This window comes from Siniperca chuatsi, linkage group LG2, assembly GCF_020085105.1.
Source record: "Siniperca chuatsi isolate FFG_IHB_CAS linkage group LG2, ASM2008510v1, whole genome shotgun sequence".
Classification (NCBI taxonomy): domain Eukaryota; kingdom Metazoa; phylum Chordata; class Actinopteri; order Centrarchiformes; family Sinipercidae; genus Siniperca; species Siniperca chuatsi.
Window position 1 is genome coordinate 17,447,795 of NC_058043.1, and position 14,648 is coordinate 17,462,442.

At 42.2% G+C, this 14,648-nt stretch overlaps 3 protein-coding genes across 3 annotated transcripts; 2 read left to right on the forward strand and 1 right to left on the reverse strand.

The window, feature by feature from the left end:
• Window positions 1-4,800, reverse strand: sdhb (succinate dehydrogenase complex, subunit B, iron sulfur (Ip)). The gene is made up of 8 exons (XM_044214195.1): window positions 4,645-4,800; window positions 3,693-3,826; window positions 2,866-2,951; window positions 1,794-1,930; window positions 1,172-1,288; window positions 972-1,073; window positions 740-862; window positions 1-567 (listed from the first exon to the last, which is right to left on the reverse strand). The coding sequence occupies exons 1-8, from the start codon at window positions 4,714-4,716 to the stop codon at window positions 487-489; spliced, it is 852 nt and encodes a 283-aa protein (XP_044070130.1). The 5' UTR covers window positions 4,717-4,800; the 3' UTR covers window positions 1-486.
• A 148-nt stretch (window positions 4,801-4,948) lies between these two features.
• mrpl20 (mitochondrial ribosomal protein L20) lies at window positions 4,949-7,835 on the forward strand. Its single transcript, XM_044214515.1, has 4 exons — window positions 4,949-5,300; window positions 5,540-5,650; window positions 6,370-6,447; window positions 6,550-7,835. The coding sequence occupies exons 1-4, from the start codon at window positions 5,214-5,216 to the stop codon at window positions 6,721-6,723; spliced, it is 450 nt and encodes a 149-aa protein (XP_044070450.1). The 5' UTR covers window positions 4,949-5,213; the 3' UTR covers window positions 6,724-7,835.
• Window positions 7,836-8,378: 543 nt separating this feature from the next.
• On the forward strand, window positions 8,379-13,919 carry atad3 (ATPase family AAA domain containing 3). Its single transcript, XM_044213918.1, has 16 exons — window positions 8,379-8,704; window positions 9,226-9,302; window positions 9,654-9,755; window positions 9,889-9,948; window positions 10,043-10,112; window positions 10,218-10,383; window positions 10,528-10,597; window positions 11,012-11,167; window positions 11,265-11,321; window positions 11,418-11,543; window positions 11,634-11,758; window positions 11,867-11,918; window positions 12,032-12,102; window positions 12,255-12,422; window positions 12,913-13,021; window positions 13,143-13,919. The coding sequence occupies exons 1-16, from the start codon at window positions 8,524-8,526 to the stop codon at window positions 13,608-13,610; spliced, it is 2,058 nt and encodes a 685-aa protein (XP_044069853.1). The 5' UTR covers window positions 8,379-8,523; the 3' UTR covers window positions 13,611-13,919.
• Window positions 13,920-14,648: the final 729 nt, after the last annotated feature.

Sequence of the window (14,648 nt, forward strand, 5' to 3'; positions counted from 1 at the left end):
GGCATTTCAACTATTTATTTAGCGTCAAAACAAAGACTGTTGTTGGTATGTTGGAAGAAGAGCATATACACTATGTCTGTGAACCAGCTGCTAACCTGAAAAAAGCAACAAGCTAAAAAAAAAAAAAATGTACACGCAAGAAAACGTCTTGTTTTTCCTTTAATATGCAGCATCACGTCTCCCAAGTGCACAAACATACACACAGTAGAGTTGGAGATAAATTACTCTGTTATGGTACATGTAAGACTCAGACACACACACTTCTCTCCTGCATTCATACTGTACATGTGCGTTTGTGTAACACCAAGTCCTCCAACCACACATACACCCCCACCCATTTCCATTACAGTTAACTATAGAGTCTGCGGAGTGTGGTGGTGGTGGAGCTGACAGGTGTACTGGCCCTTCAGACCATAATAAGCATTTTTAAATCAATATATCATTTAATCATGGAGGGAAAAGTTGTCCAAGAGGATAACTGTGGTTTCAGACAGCAGCGGCCTTCTTCTCCTTGTATGTGGCCATCATCTTCTTGATCTCAGCTATCGCCTTTCCTGGGTTCAGGCCCTAAGAGGAAGACGACACAGATGAGGAAACAGCAGTAAGAGTTATTTTGAAAAATTTAAAGAACAGAGAGAAAGACACCCTGCAAAGCACAAACAGCACATGTTGTCTGTATATTTGAAGGGCACTAGATATACGTAGCATGAGTTGTGGTGTGCATGTGGCTGAAGATTACCTTGGGGCAGGCCTTGGTGCAGTTCATGATAGTGTGGCAGCGGTAGAGGGAGAAAGGATCCTGCAGCTTGGACAGACGCTCCTCTGTGAACTCGTCTCGCGAGTCAATCATCCAACGATACGCCTGAGAAGCAACAGGATGTAACCCATGAACTCTTCGTATGTGGTCATTTCTTATGCGTTTTCAGGATTTAATCAGTAATTCCTAAACGTTAACATGCTCAGACACAAACCTGCATCAGCACGGCAGGCCCGAGGTATTTGTCTCCGTTCCACCAGTAGCTGGGGCAGCTTGTACTGCAGCAGGCGCACAGGATACATTCATACAGCCCATCCTACACAGGAGAAAAGCAGGAAAGGATATTTATTTTCATGTGACTTTGAGCAATGGAAAACCTGTCAATGTCTTAGCAAAATAAAAACAGCAGAGTACCAGTTTCTGTCTGTTCTCCACAGACTGCAGGTACTGCTCCTTGCCTTCCTTTGACTCGTCCTTCTTCTTCAGGTAGGGTTCAATAGACTTGTACTGGGCGTAGAAGTTACTCATGTCCTGCAAACACAATTGTACAATCAAGGATCCAGTCGGCATACAAATGTCAGAATAAAGCTTTATAAAACAACAACAAAAAAACAGCCCTTTTTAAATGCTTCAGAAAATGCGATAAAGGAAAACTGGATTTTGGTGACAGCACTTCTAAACGTTCATCTGTGCATCTGACTAACTTGGTTCACAAAAGGCCAAGACTATATCAACAAAGAAGAAGTGGCGTTGCAGCAAGTGTTGACCTGATATCCATGTACTATTCAGTAATATGTCACATTTAACCAGTTGTATTGAGTGTGGCATTTTACCTATGAGTCTATCAAAAGAGGCTGAAATGATTCTTTTTAGCAGCCACATGAACACTTGCATTTCTTGCATATACACCAAATTTACTATGTACATATTTTGAGGCAACTGACACACAAATGGAAATTGATAGGACTAGTGGAGTAACATCTGTTATCAGTTGGAGCTGTTGCAACAGTTCGGGGCGTGGTGGATATTTACTCACAGGTACCAGGTCCTTGACCACATACATATGTGGCAGAGGGTAAATCTTAGTTGGCTTGCTAATATTGGTGTCAATCTTGTCCAGACAGGCAAGTGTGTTTCCTCCATTAATGTTCATTGCACAGGACCCACAAATACCTGCATTTAAACAAAAATAATAAAAGCTTTTAATATCATTTCTGAGACAAGACAATCTGAAGACAAAAACACACTTTTTCTACCACAATACAGTAGTTTATTATTGTGGTGTAATAACAGAAGAGTAATGTAAACCGTATTTTTTGTTTAAAAAAAAGAGAGAGGAGATTGTGCAGCATCATCTTTCATGGTTGAATGTTGTAGTCGGCATGAACAAATAATCACTTAAAAATAAAAATTAATCTACAGAGCAGACTTCCAAAACTTTGGTATGTTCCCATAAAGGTCCAGTGTGTAGGATTTAGTTGCTTCTAGCAGTGAGGTTGCAGATCGCAACCAACTGAATATCCCTCACCTCGCCCTCCCCTTCCAAACGTCTAGGAGAAACTTGCGAAAGGCCTTATCTAGAGCCAGTGTTTGGTTTGTCCGTTCTGGGCTACTGTAGAAACATGGCGGTGCAACTTGGTGACCTCCGTGGAAGGGGACCCGCTTCCTCTGTAGATAAAACAGCTTATTCTAAGGTAATGAAAACACGATTCTTATTTTCGGGTGATTATACACCAATGAAAACATGCTTATAAATATTATATGCTTTTTCTGCCAATAGCTCCTCCTAAATGTTACATACTGGACCTTGAAATAAACAAGCCTGGAGTTTTCTTTAACTTCTCAAGAGTAAACCAACTACATGACCCCTATTAAATGTAGGCTGCACCATCATAACTGAGTAATTTGAGACTTTTTGTGGTTAATTATAATCTATTAATTGACTACTACATCTACAACTACTACTATTACACAGGATTATTATTTGCCACATTTATCCTTTAAAATTTATAAACAGGTTTTAAAAGTATGAACATTTGAATTAAATGAGCCATAATTCATTTCTAATGACACACAGAGTTGATAATTATTCTGTTCAGATTACTGACCTTCTCTACAGGAGCGGCGGAAGGTCAGAGTGGAGTCCATCTCATTTTTGATCTTGATCAGGGCATCAAGAACCATTGGGCCACAACTATGTGAAGAAGAACAAAACCAGTCGGTGAGTCCAGAGTGTCAAGACATGAAAGTGTAAAAGGGGACATCTCTGATGTGTTTGACTTGTGCAAAGAAAATCCTGACAGGTTTTATGGCTAAAGAGCATTTTTGAGTTTCGGATTCTTTTGGCTGCAGTGTCATGTTGACAGAAGTGAGGTGAGTGTCCCCAGGCTAATTAGAGGCACAGATGTCCATGACCTGTGTTAAATCTACCTGAAGGCTGTTCTCAGTTCGTTAATAATGCCCTCTGTTTACACGTGCTTAGGTACTGCTTAGAACTTGACTAAGCAATAAGCCTCCACATGATACAAGTCAACATGAACAACTAATAGCGGTGCTATTAAAAAGGGCCATATTCCCTCCGGTATTCATTATAAAAGATAAGCAGAGATTTGACTTGAATGTTAATGCTTAACCTGACTAAGTCCTCTTCACTGCACCTCTTACTAATAAAAGTTAAACATGTATAAACAATGGTCAGGTGTCAATCAATTTTAAATTCAACCTCCCTTTTTGTTTAGTAAGTGGCCACTAAATAAATGCAATAATACAATCCAAAGTGCTTCAGCTAACCTCACCCATCATTTGTGGATATCAGGACACCTTGTTGTGCATTACCACTTACGCATTTAAGTAGCTAATGAATGAGAACACAGACTGACGCACCGCAGCACATATTGGGCTTCCTCAGTGCAGAGGGAAAAGCTGTAACACCTACGTGTTGAGATCGATGTCGTAGGTCTGCATGCGGGGTTTGTCTCCTGGAGTATCTGGGTCCCATCTGTACACCTGAAACTTCTTTATTCTGGGTTCTGCTGCTGGAGCAGCTGCTGTTTGGGCATACCGCACCGACTGACAGCAGGCACAAGGGGAGAAAAAACATGATTATTTGGCACTCTACTGCTTTCATTACACACCACTGGACACTTTGGCTAAGAAAATTATGTCTGTTCAGTTAGATGATGAACTGACATTAAGAAAAATAACATTTCTTTCAATCTTTCTTTGCTTCTTTCGCTTCATGCTCAATTATCTCACTGACTGGGATAATTTATTTTTATTCTAATATTTATTCCTGTGCTTACAATCTTAAAAAATCCTAACAAACACATAGAAGAGTAGAATTTGAGAAGAGCATTTGTTGTTAGTTAAATCACAAACAAATTATGATTCACTGATAAAAGCCATCACTCATGATCTTATGAAACATTGCAGTGACATGATTTGCCAAACACGGCTCCTTTATTACACAAGGTCACGTTATAAATTCATCAATTTTGTCTGGGTTTTTGTTCTGACTGAATTTCGTACATGAAATTGTCAGATATTATGCTATATTCACTGAACAATGTTTACAAGTTTCTCCAACTCGTTTCCTGCCACGTTGGATGTTTACATGGATTTTTTATAGTCTATATTTAAAGCTAAACACACAACAACCGATAAACAAGAAATTAAAACGTTAAAATGTCTTGTTGAGTCAGTCTGACTATGACTTAGCTAGTTGACAGTGAGGGCTAGCTAGGACTTCGTAACATGAACTTCAGAGCATAGACGGCGCCTTCCGCTGTCAAAAGGGAATGAGTTGTGACGTGACAGAAACTGTAACTGACAATAACGTCAAATTGTAATTGTTTACTAATTGTTTAGTCTAATGACTTTCAACATACCACCAGTCCTGCGGGGGAGCGGAATGCCAAAACGCCACAGCGGCTCAAGGACGTGAGACCAGCAACCGACATTTTGGAGTTTCTCTGACCTCCAACGTCTGCTGTCCCAGCATCCACCGTGGCTGCGTCATAGCTCTGGCGCGTGTTTTGTTGACCGACGTCACGCGGCCGTGGAAACACACACACACACACACACACACACACACACACACACACACACACACACAGTAAGAGCGTGAATTTATGGTTTGTTTGACTTGATTGTGACATTTTTGTCACGTCTTTCGTTGTTTGTTTGCTCATAATCCCCCATTCGTTTGTTTCCATCATGACGCCGGCTATTTCTTGGTCAGCAAACCCGGGCGGAGCAGAGGACACACGGGCACCGGATGTCCGGGCTTTTAAATCGAACGAACCCAGTGCGCCTCTGTCAGTCGTGGTACGGCGTGTGTGGACTCACATAACATCGAGTCTCTTTACAGGTGGAGCTGCACTGAGGTCACTTAATCCAGCATTTTCATTGTGTTACAAAGGAGACTGTGGTGCAGTAGTGTACTCGAAGAACAGACATGGTGTTTTTGACGTTGTCTTGTTGGATCAGAAGTCGTGGACCTGACAGATACTGGAAAGTTCAAGAAGTTCTCAAACATGCACGGGTAAGGCCACGACTATTTCCTGGAGGAGAGGGGGCTACATGTTGTGATGTTGTAGTCTGTGTGGTAGTTAAACCTAAATGTTTTAGAAAATCAGCGAGTCGTATGCTAATTGCATCGGCTGTGTTTAGATATGACCCATGCTGTTTGCTCCGGTTAGAAAGATGCCCCATCATCCTAATCTAATATTAACAGCGCAATGATAGTCACTTTAGCATCCTTCCTGTCTGTTCTTCCAACAGCACTTCAGAGGCAGAAAGAACCGGTGCTACAGTCTGGCTGTGCGGGCGGTCAGGAGAGCTTTCGTCTACGCCACTAAATCTCGGAGGCTCAAGAAACGCAACATGAGAACGGTAAGACACAAATACTCATAGCAGGCACAGAGGCTGCAGTCTGAGATTTGTCAATGAGATTTTATTTGTAATATCCGAAAAATAGCTTCTAACTGCTGTGTAAACCAGACTACCTTTCTCAGTACAGGGACATGTATTGGCAATGATGGGGGCATTGTATTTCACCAAACCGATTCACTTTACTTTATTTCACCAGGATAATCCACTCAGTATCAGTACTGCTTTGCAAGGACTCCTGGGTACATACAGTATATTAAAAACATAAATACAACTAAAACGTGTCAAGAGTAGTAACAGTCTGTTGATCAAGTGTCCCAAGATAACTTTGAATGGTCACACGATGATTAAAGGGATGCTAAAAGAAAGTATGTCTTGCATAATAGGTTGAGTTTTCTGACTTTTCTCTAGTTTTTGTTTTTTCTTGTGAAATACTGGATATTTTCACCTCTTCTGGGCCCTAAAAATGCTTCAAATTGAATGATACAAGAAGGCAAAAAATCCCTCTGAACTGCTCACTAATGATGTCCACAGTAAGGCCGTAACCTGTGATTAGTGATCACAAGTAGACACTGATTCATTTTAAGGGGTCACAAGTCAAAAAGGTTGGGAACCATTAAAACGTAGCTGTCCTTCCAATCCCAGTTGTCTTCATTGTTTACAGTATTGTACTTGAGTTAATCAATATAATTTATTATATTTTTGTGCTCTTATTTCTTCAGCTCTGGATCTCACGCATTGCAGCAGCCTCACGAGAGCACGGCATGAAGTATCCCGCCCTTATGCACAACCTCACCAAGGTTAGTCAGGTTGAATGTCTTTGTACCGGTCCTCTCTACGTTCTTGATGCTGTTGGCTCACTCTACCTGTATGTAACGTATTTCCTCTCTTCCTCCATACAGAGCAGCGTTCAGCTAAACCGACGCGTTATCAGCGACCTGGCCGTCACGGAGCCTCGGTCATTCCTCTCGCTCGCAAAGCTGGCACAGACTCGCCAACAGGAAGGCTTCCGGGCGGCGTTGGGTGAAGGCAAAGAGCCTCCTGGTGTCTTCTCCCGTGTCGTTTTGCTACAGTAAAGGACTCGATACAGATTTCCAGTTGTTATGTAGTTTAAAGAACAGTGGTCTTGGATTGTGGAGATGTTCATGAAACACACTCACCTCCTTGCTTTACAGTTGTCACTTAATCTCAGTATTTTTCATATCAAGATAAAGGTAGTTAAATAATTTACTTAATTTTTGTGACACTTAATTGATCACTATACCGGGGTTGCCTCATGCTTAACGACCTGTCTTGACAACAGAGTCTGGTCACCATATGTAACGTGGGTTGCTTGGTGAAAAAGTGTCGACTCATGGCGAGGAATTAACTGGACTGCTGGACCTAAACAATTGGACATGGGTGTATAATGGAGTCTCACGTGGGTTATCCCCACGCTGGTTTTTGGTCTTGTTAGGGGGAATTTAAACAGAGATACCAACAGAGCAATGTCCCTGAAGTAGAAAGGGAGGTAATATTTTGCTCAAGGACACTCCAGCAGGACAGATGATTTGTGTTGCAGTGCCTTGATCCCTATGCTACCCTGCCTGCACCCATGCTGCGATTGGATTGTCCAAAAGCTGTGCATCTATGAAAAGAGATTTGACAAATCTATATGACTTTTCCTACCATTAAGGCAATAGGCAACTCTTAAATACTGTTGTGGGTTATTTTCAGGTGAACCATTTCAAGTAAAGAATATTTCTGCTCTCTTAAGTCATCACATGGACATAATCACAATCCAAGATGGCGGCGACATTAAACAGCATACCAATTGGTAGTCCAGACAGACCTGCTCCTGCTCCATTCACTGCTTTCAATCCAACATCAATATCACGAGGGCCAGAGATTCCCGGCTGCAGTGTTACCAACAAAATACTCCACCACAGCCCTGCTGATTACCTCCACTACTGTGATGGAGGATCAGTTTCCACAAACCTCCCTGCGTACATCATATGCAGCTTTTGTTAAGTTATGATTTGATGCTGTTTGATTGTGACTTTTTTTTTTTTTTTTTTGGAGGTTGGGAAGAAGAGTGACCTCTAGCTTTGTCATGTAATGACTTTTGTCTCTGTGTAAATATGTTTTACCATTTGTTGGGGTGAGGTTGTCCTCTGAATGTTTAGTTCATTAAACATTTTGATATATATTTTGTCATCCTGTCTTGATTCTCTTTATTGCAAAACATTGCTATTTTAAGGATGTGATGTGGTAGTCATTTGTAGTTTTCACGTTGGCTGCTTTGTCCCCTATAAATGTTCTTCTTTTATAGCCATGATAGTACACACTAATATTACATTACATTAACATGATACCATCTTAATTCAATCAACCAGTGGTATTGGAGAAGCATGAGCACCCAGGTTTGAAACATTCCTCCTGTCCAACATTTATTTCTGATGATCCTGCAGAGATCAAATCCAGTGAATGCTTCATGCTAGAAACTGATGTGCAAAGGACACATCACAGCAATGTCAATCACCAATGACTTAACAAAACCAGAAACAACCTGATGCAATCAAAAGAACACCAAGTCCATTCCTGTGAATTAGACGTATTATGACCCTCTGCGGCCACCGTATTGATTTTGGGTGGGACTACATAAATGACCTCTGCTGAAGACAGCTGTTGGGACAGCCAATGAGAAGAAGAAGTACTTATTACCAGCCAATCGTCGTTGCTGGTATTCAGAGAAACCTGCTCTCTCTGTTGCACTTGCGCAGAAGGTTGCGGCGTGACACGCGTGTGGAGGAAGTGCAGTGACAGGTCTGTAGCAGCTGCCTCGTCTCTCTCCACACAGAAGCTGCTGAACTGTACTTTATTTATTATCATTAAAAATGTCGTGGCTGTTCGGCCTGAACAAGGGGCAGCCCGAACCTCCCGGTCTCCCGGTTCAGCCGCCGCCGCCTGCCGGAGGCTCCAGCGGTGGCGGAGACAAACCCAAGGACAAATGGAGCAACTTCGATCCCACCGGGCTGGAGCGGGCGGCTAATGCGGCCAAGGAGCTCGACAAGTCCCGTAAGTGTTCGGGAGGGAGGCCTGTTAGCTTGGTGGCTGTCAACAACATTACTGCACACCGAGAGTCATGATGCATCTGCATCCAGCTCCTCTCTGGCTCACGGTTGTGGTCTCTTCAGTAATGCAGCAGCTTCGATAATGAGGCCCACACTCACAGCCAGCATCTGTACATATGTATTTAATGCCATCTTTGTGAAATTGTTGGTTGCTTATGAGAACAACGCTGTGCTGCTCTCACCTTCATTCAAACTAGTGGACTGAGTTCAAAGGTCATCACCTTGCAATCTGGGTTGCAACACCCAAATTCCACTTGTTCCACACACATGCAGTGCTTCACCAGTTGTTTCTATCTTGTTTTGTGTTCATAAATTCATTTTAAGAAAGTGGATGTAGAGAGAGAGAGAGACATGTCTGTCAGGAGTCAGAGGCAGATCATGGTGTTACATTGATCACTGAAAACCTCCATGTTTGAAGCCATCACACCTTTCAGCTCTGTGTTGTTGCCTCTCACCTCCATCCAGGACATGCCAAGGAAGCTCTGGATTTGGCTCGGATGCAGGAGCAGACCACTCAGTTGGAGCATCAGACCAAAGTGAAGGTACGGCAGAAATACACACACTAAAGTACTGATTCTCTCTTGTTCTGCTGCAGGACACCTGCGGTTTTCCAGAGGATTAGGTTCATTTCGCTAGTGCTAATTTACGTCAACATCATGTGATTTACTGGGTAGTTACTGGTGCTGAGAGATGCAGTAGAGTGTGGGTACTTTTTAGTCTGTGCTGCAGTGTGACCATCAGAATTGACAGCGACACAGCCAGTCCAGTATGAGAATTATGTGTGTGTGTGTATAGCTATTAAAAAGGTTCTTGAATAGTTTATTTTTTTTGTCACTGCAGTTTACAATGTAAAATGTAAACACTGGAGATCATTTTCTGTGCCCCTGTATCAGGAGTACGAAGCAGCAGTTGAACAGCTCAAAGGCGACCAGATTCGAATCCAGGCAGAGGAGAGAAGGAAAACTCTGAATGAGGAGACCAAGCAGCATCAGGCGGTGAGAACAGAAATACTTGGTCTTTCTCTTTTTTTAGTATTTTAAAGTAAAGAACAATTAGAAGTATATTGCAGCAGTGAACTGGACCAATTTGAGTTGTACGCTCAGTTAGTTGTTTTCTGTCCCATCACAGAGAGCTCAGTATCAAGATAAGCTGGCCAGACAGCGATATGAGGATCAACTACGGCAACAGGTGAGGCCAACTCCTACATATTTAGTATGTAAGGCTTTAAAATGAGATGCAGTACCAAAATAATGACTTATTTTTTTTGTCTTTTTTTCAACAGCAAGCCCTGAATGAGGAGAACCTTCGCAAACAGGAGGAGTCTGTACAGAAACAGGAGGCCATGAGGAAAGGTATAGACTACACCACTGCAACGCTAATGACAGGATCTTGTGGAAGCTTTTGAAGATGTTGAGCGGTGGTTTATGTACTTGTATGTTGTCATGGGGTTTTAACAGCGACGATAGAGCACGAGATGGAGCTGAGGCACAAGAATGAGCTTCTGCGTATAGAGGCCGAGTCTAAAGCACGAGCCCGCGTGGAGAGGGAGAATGCTGATATCATCCGCGAGCAGATCCGTCTGAAGTCTGCAGAACACAGACAGACTGTCCTGGAGTCCATTAAGTAAGACACACTGACTCATTTCATGGTGTTCCTGAATCAGGTGAAGATGTGTCAGTTTTGTATGTTAAGTAACTGGTTAATCAACAGTTGCATCTTGTAAACACCCAATAGGCGTGCTGACAGTTAACTGGTATTTGCTTTTAGGACTGCAGGTGCTGTGTTTGGAGAAGGATTCAGAGCCTTTGTGTCAGACTGGGACAAAGTCACAGCCACGGTGAGACATCAGTTTCCATCCACAATCAGTTTAGTGAATGATTATACTAAAAATAAAGTACATAGTAAATAATAAGAGCTGAATTTGCCTCTGAATTGCATTGATGGAAAGACAGACTGGGTAAACCGAATGAGTTCTCTGAAATACAATCTTCTACAAAATAAAGGTTAGTAATGTGTAAAAGTACCAACAAATAAATGTACTTACAGATATACAGTCAACAATCTTTCTATTACACGTATTTGCATTTGCTAGTATTACACAATTGATGACATCCAGTAACCATGCATTTCCATTTAACTGTTTAGATTGTCTGTGTGGGCAAACCTGAAATGGGTTTAAATGGAGTGTGTTTCTTGTTCCTTGCAGTCAACAATATTTGAATGTTGTATCACTGTTTCATCACATCACCAGGTGGCAGGTCTGACCCTTTTAGCTGTGGGAGTTTATTCGGCTCGAAACGCAACAGCAGTAGCGGGACGTTACATCGAGGCCAGGCTCGGGAAGCCGTCACTGGTGCGGGAGACGTCCCGATTCACTGTGGGAGAGGCAATCAAGCATCCAGTGAAGGTAGCTAATTAGCAATTGATCCTTTGCTCATTTTGTTAACTGCAGATTATAATTATGGTACTTACACTTTTTCTCTCCCTCCATCTTAACTATTTAGATGGCCAAACGGCTGAAGAGCAAACCTCAGGATGCCCTTGAGGGAGTTGTGCTCAGTGTAAGTGGACACTGAAATCTTTACAAAGGATGCAACCAACATGCGTTTTTAAAGTTTTGTAACCACTTGATGCATTTTATTTTTTTAATCTCTTAGCCTTCCCTGGAAGAGCGTGTGCGTGATGTTGCCATAGCAACAAGAAACACGAGGCAGAACAACGGCCTGTATAGGAATATCCTCATGTACGGTCCTCCAGGCACGGGCAAAACTCTCTTTGCTAAGGTACACCAGAGGACTGAATGATGAACGTAAACATTTACATACATGGAAAGTGATTTTGAACTGTAAGGCATTTCTTTTTGTATTGAGTAGAAGCTGGCAATGCATTCTGGGATGGACTATGCAATTATGACTGGTGGTGACGTGGCACCCATGGGCCGCGATGGTGTGACAGCCATGCACAAAGTATTTGACTGGGCTAACACGAGTCGACGCGGGTAGGCTACTTGATGTTATATTAAATAAATACAAAAGTACAAGCAGCAATACTGTCCACTCCAGATATAAAACATATAGGTTATCATGCATTTTTAATCCCGTTACAGACTTCTGCTTTTTGTTGATGAAGCTGATGCATTTCTTCGCAAGAGATCCACTGTAAGTCTGCATTTCCAAGAAATGTTATGTCATGAAATATTTTCTTACCCTTTTAATTTCTCGATTTATCTTTAACTACCTAACATGCAATCTTTACACTTGTTTTTTTGTAGGAGAAGATCAGTGAAGACCTCAGAGCCACTTTGAATGCATTCTTGTATCGCACCGGTGAACAAAGCAACAAGTAGACATTTATTTATATTCTGTATAAAATTTGGGCTCTAACCTAAACCTTTAAATGTGTCGTACTCTTCACTTCATTTTACCCTGCCTATACCAACTTGGCTACTTCCCAGCATGCCTCTAAGCTGCTTGATTTGTGTGTTTGTCCTGCAGGTTCATGCTGGTGTTGGCCAGTAACCAACCAGAACAGTTTGACTGGGCCATAAACGACCGTATAGATGAAATAGTGAATTTTGCTCTGCCGGGTCCTGATGAGAGGGAGAGGCTGGTGCGGTTGTACTTTGACAAATATGTGCTGGAGCCCGCCACCGGAGGGAGGCAGTGAGTACAATCCCCACACAACAACACAGCTGTTAAAATAGGGCACGAACCCAAGTCACTGCACACTAGGGATGCATACTGAAACAAGTAATGAGGCTCAGTCCTACATGTCTACTCACTCACATGTTATGTTATTAATTCTGAGTGATTTTGAGGAGTCGTATGATATTTGATAGAGTGATCCTTGGCTGAAAGGCTGTGCCAGGATGAGGATTAAATTCAGGCCCTTTTGAGATGAAGGCCAAGAAACAGCCCACTGGGCATCTGGAGTGTGGCCAATCATGCTGAGGCATTAATTACAAAGAGGTCCGATGTGTGATGGAGCCTGAAAGGTGGGGAGCGATCCACACACAAAGACCAGGAGGCAATGAACTGAGCTCCAAAAGCACAACAAAGTCAGAAAGAAATTGCAACCTGGCTAGAAAAACAGTGGAAGAGTCATTTACTTTGTCCCCCTCTCATCTATCGGTTTATGTGTGTCTTTGTGCAGGAGGATGAAGCTGGCACAGTTTGACTATGGTAAAAAGTGCTCTGAGATAGCGAAGCGGACAGAGGGCATGTCAGGAAGAGAGATCTCCAAGCTAGGTGTGGCCTGGCAGGTACGTTCCTTGTAGTCATTGTCAATCCATATCTGTAATCTAATTTTTTTTTTTTTTTAAACTGCAGTGTAAATCTTTCAAAATGCTACAAGATTTTCATGTGTCTTATGTTCTCTTGTAGGCAGCAGCATATTCCTCTGAAGATGGCGTCCTGACAGAGGCTATGATCGATGCTCGTGTTGACGATGCTGTCAAACAACACCTCCAGAAGATGGACTGGCTGCATGGAGAGGAGGAGGCTCAGACCAAGACCCTTACACCTCCCCCAGCTGGGGTGACAGCCAGCGGAGGCAAAATGGGCTTTACTCTGCCCCTCTGTGAGGCACCTCAGGCTGAAGAGGTGATCACTCCAGTCCTTGAGATAAATACAAAACAAGAAGGTGAAAGTATACCACCTCTTTCAGACATCGACCAATCAGCAGAAGGCAAAAGTGCCACCCCAGCTGGACAGGACTGCGAAGGCGCTGTCACACCGGAAACTGCGGCAACAGCGGAGAGTTTAGTCCAGCCTCCTGCCTCCAGTGAGGGCAAGATGGAAAAGGAAGACAAAACTGGATCTTCTCCTCCAAAGGATGGAACTCCAGTTTGAGTTGTAGATTTGTTAAGTGGAACGGCCTTGATTAAGAAGATTAGTGACCTGCCCCTAACTAGTCTGCAGTTTAACAGTTTGTCTAAAAGTCTGTTGGACTGTCTAAGACAGATGAATTCAGCAGGTTGGGCGAGATAATCAATTAACATTTGAAAACACAAATGACACCTGAGACTCTCATTCGAATATATAATCGCAGAAGTGTACTTTACATGGAAACCAGACTCTGTGTCTGTAATAACAGTATATAAGTGTTGTGCACAGTGGAGTGTCTGTTGAAATGATTAAATAGATCTGTGTTTTTATAAACCATAGAAGTTATGGTCTTTCTTACGTTTTGGGGTTGCTACATGATATTACACTACATGTAGCTTGGATTACAGTTTAAGACACTTGAATAATTGAGACAGCTGAATTAATATTTCTTTCAGAAAACAACATTTTGAACAGTCAGTGACATCTATTAGTCTAACCGCTACACAACCCTTCAATAAAATGCTGAAACTATTGGAGATCAAATCTTGCAATGACATTGTCATGAATTATAAATATATATGTGGTTTTGAAAGAGAGACAAAGTATAGTAACACAGTACATAAGAGAGGAGGGGTTAAGATTGGATGAGGCAGCCATACTGTCCTATAGGAATCCACATGGGATTTCAATATGTCATAGTAATGGCTGAGGGCTTGAGGAAGCATATTCTACAAAGCAAAGTCAAGGGCATGAAGTTGTCCTTTGTTTGGAATATGCCATGTGATAAAACTCCCTGTCGGACATTATAGGATGCCTTCATGCACTTTAATGTATGGGTTCGCATAAATAACCAAACAAACAATCTGGTAATTCCGATTAGGAAATTAAGTAAAAAAAATGATAATAGGAAACTATTCAACTCAGCTTGATTTAAAAAATAAACACACACATCAAACACAGTTACACTGAACAGCAGTTAGTTGCAAGACATAATACTCCCATAATATTTGAATGGAAAGCCTGTATGTGATATAGACTGGAGGTCCTAATGGCATTTTTGAC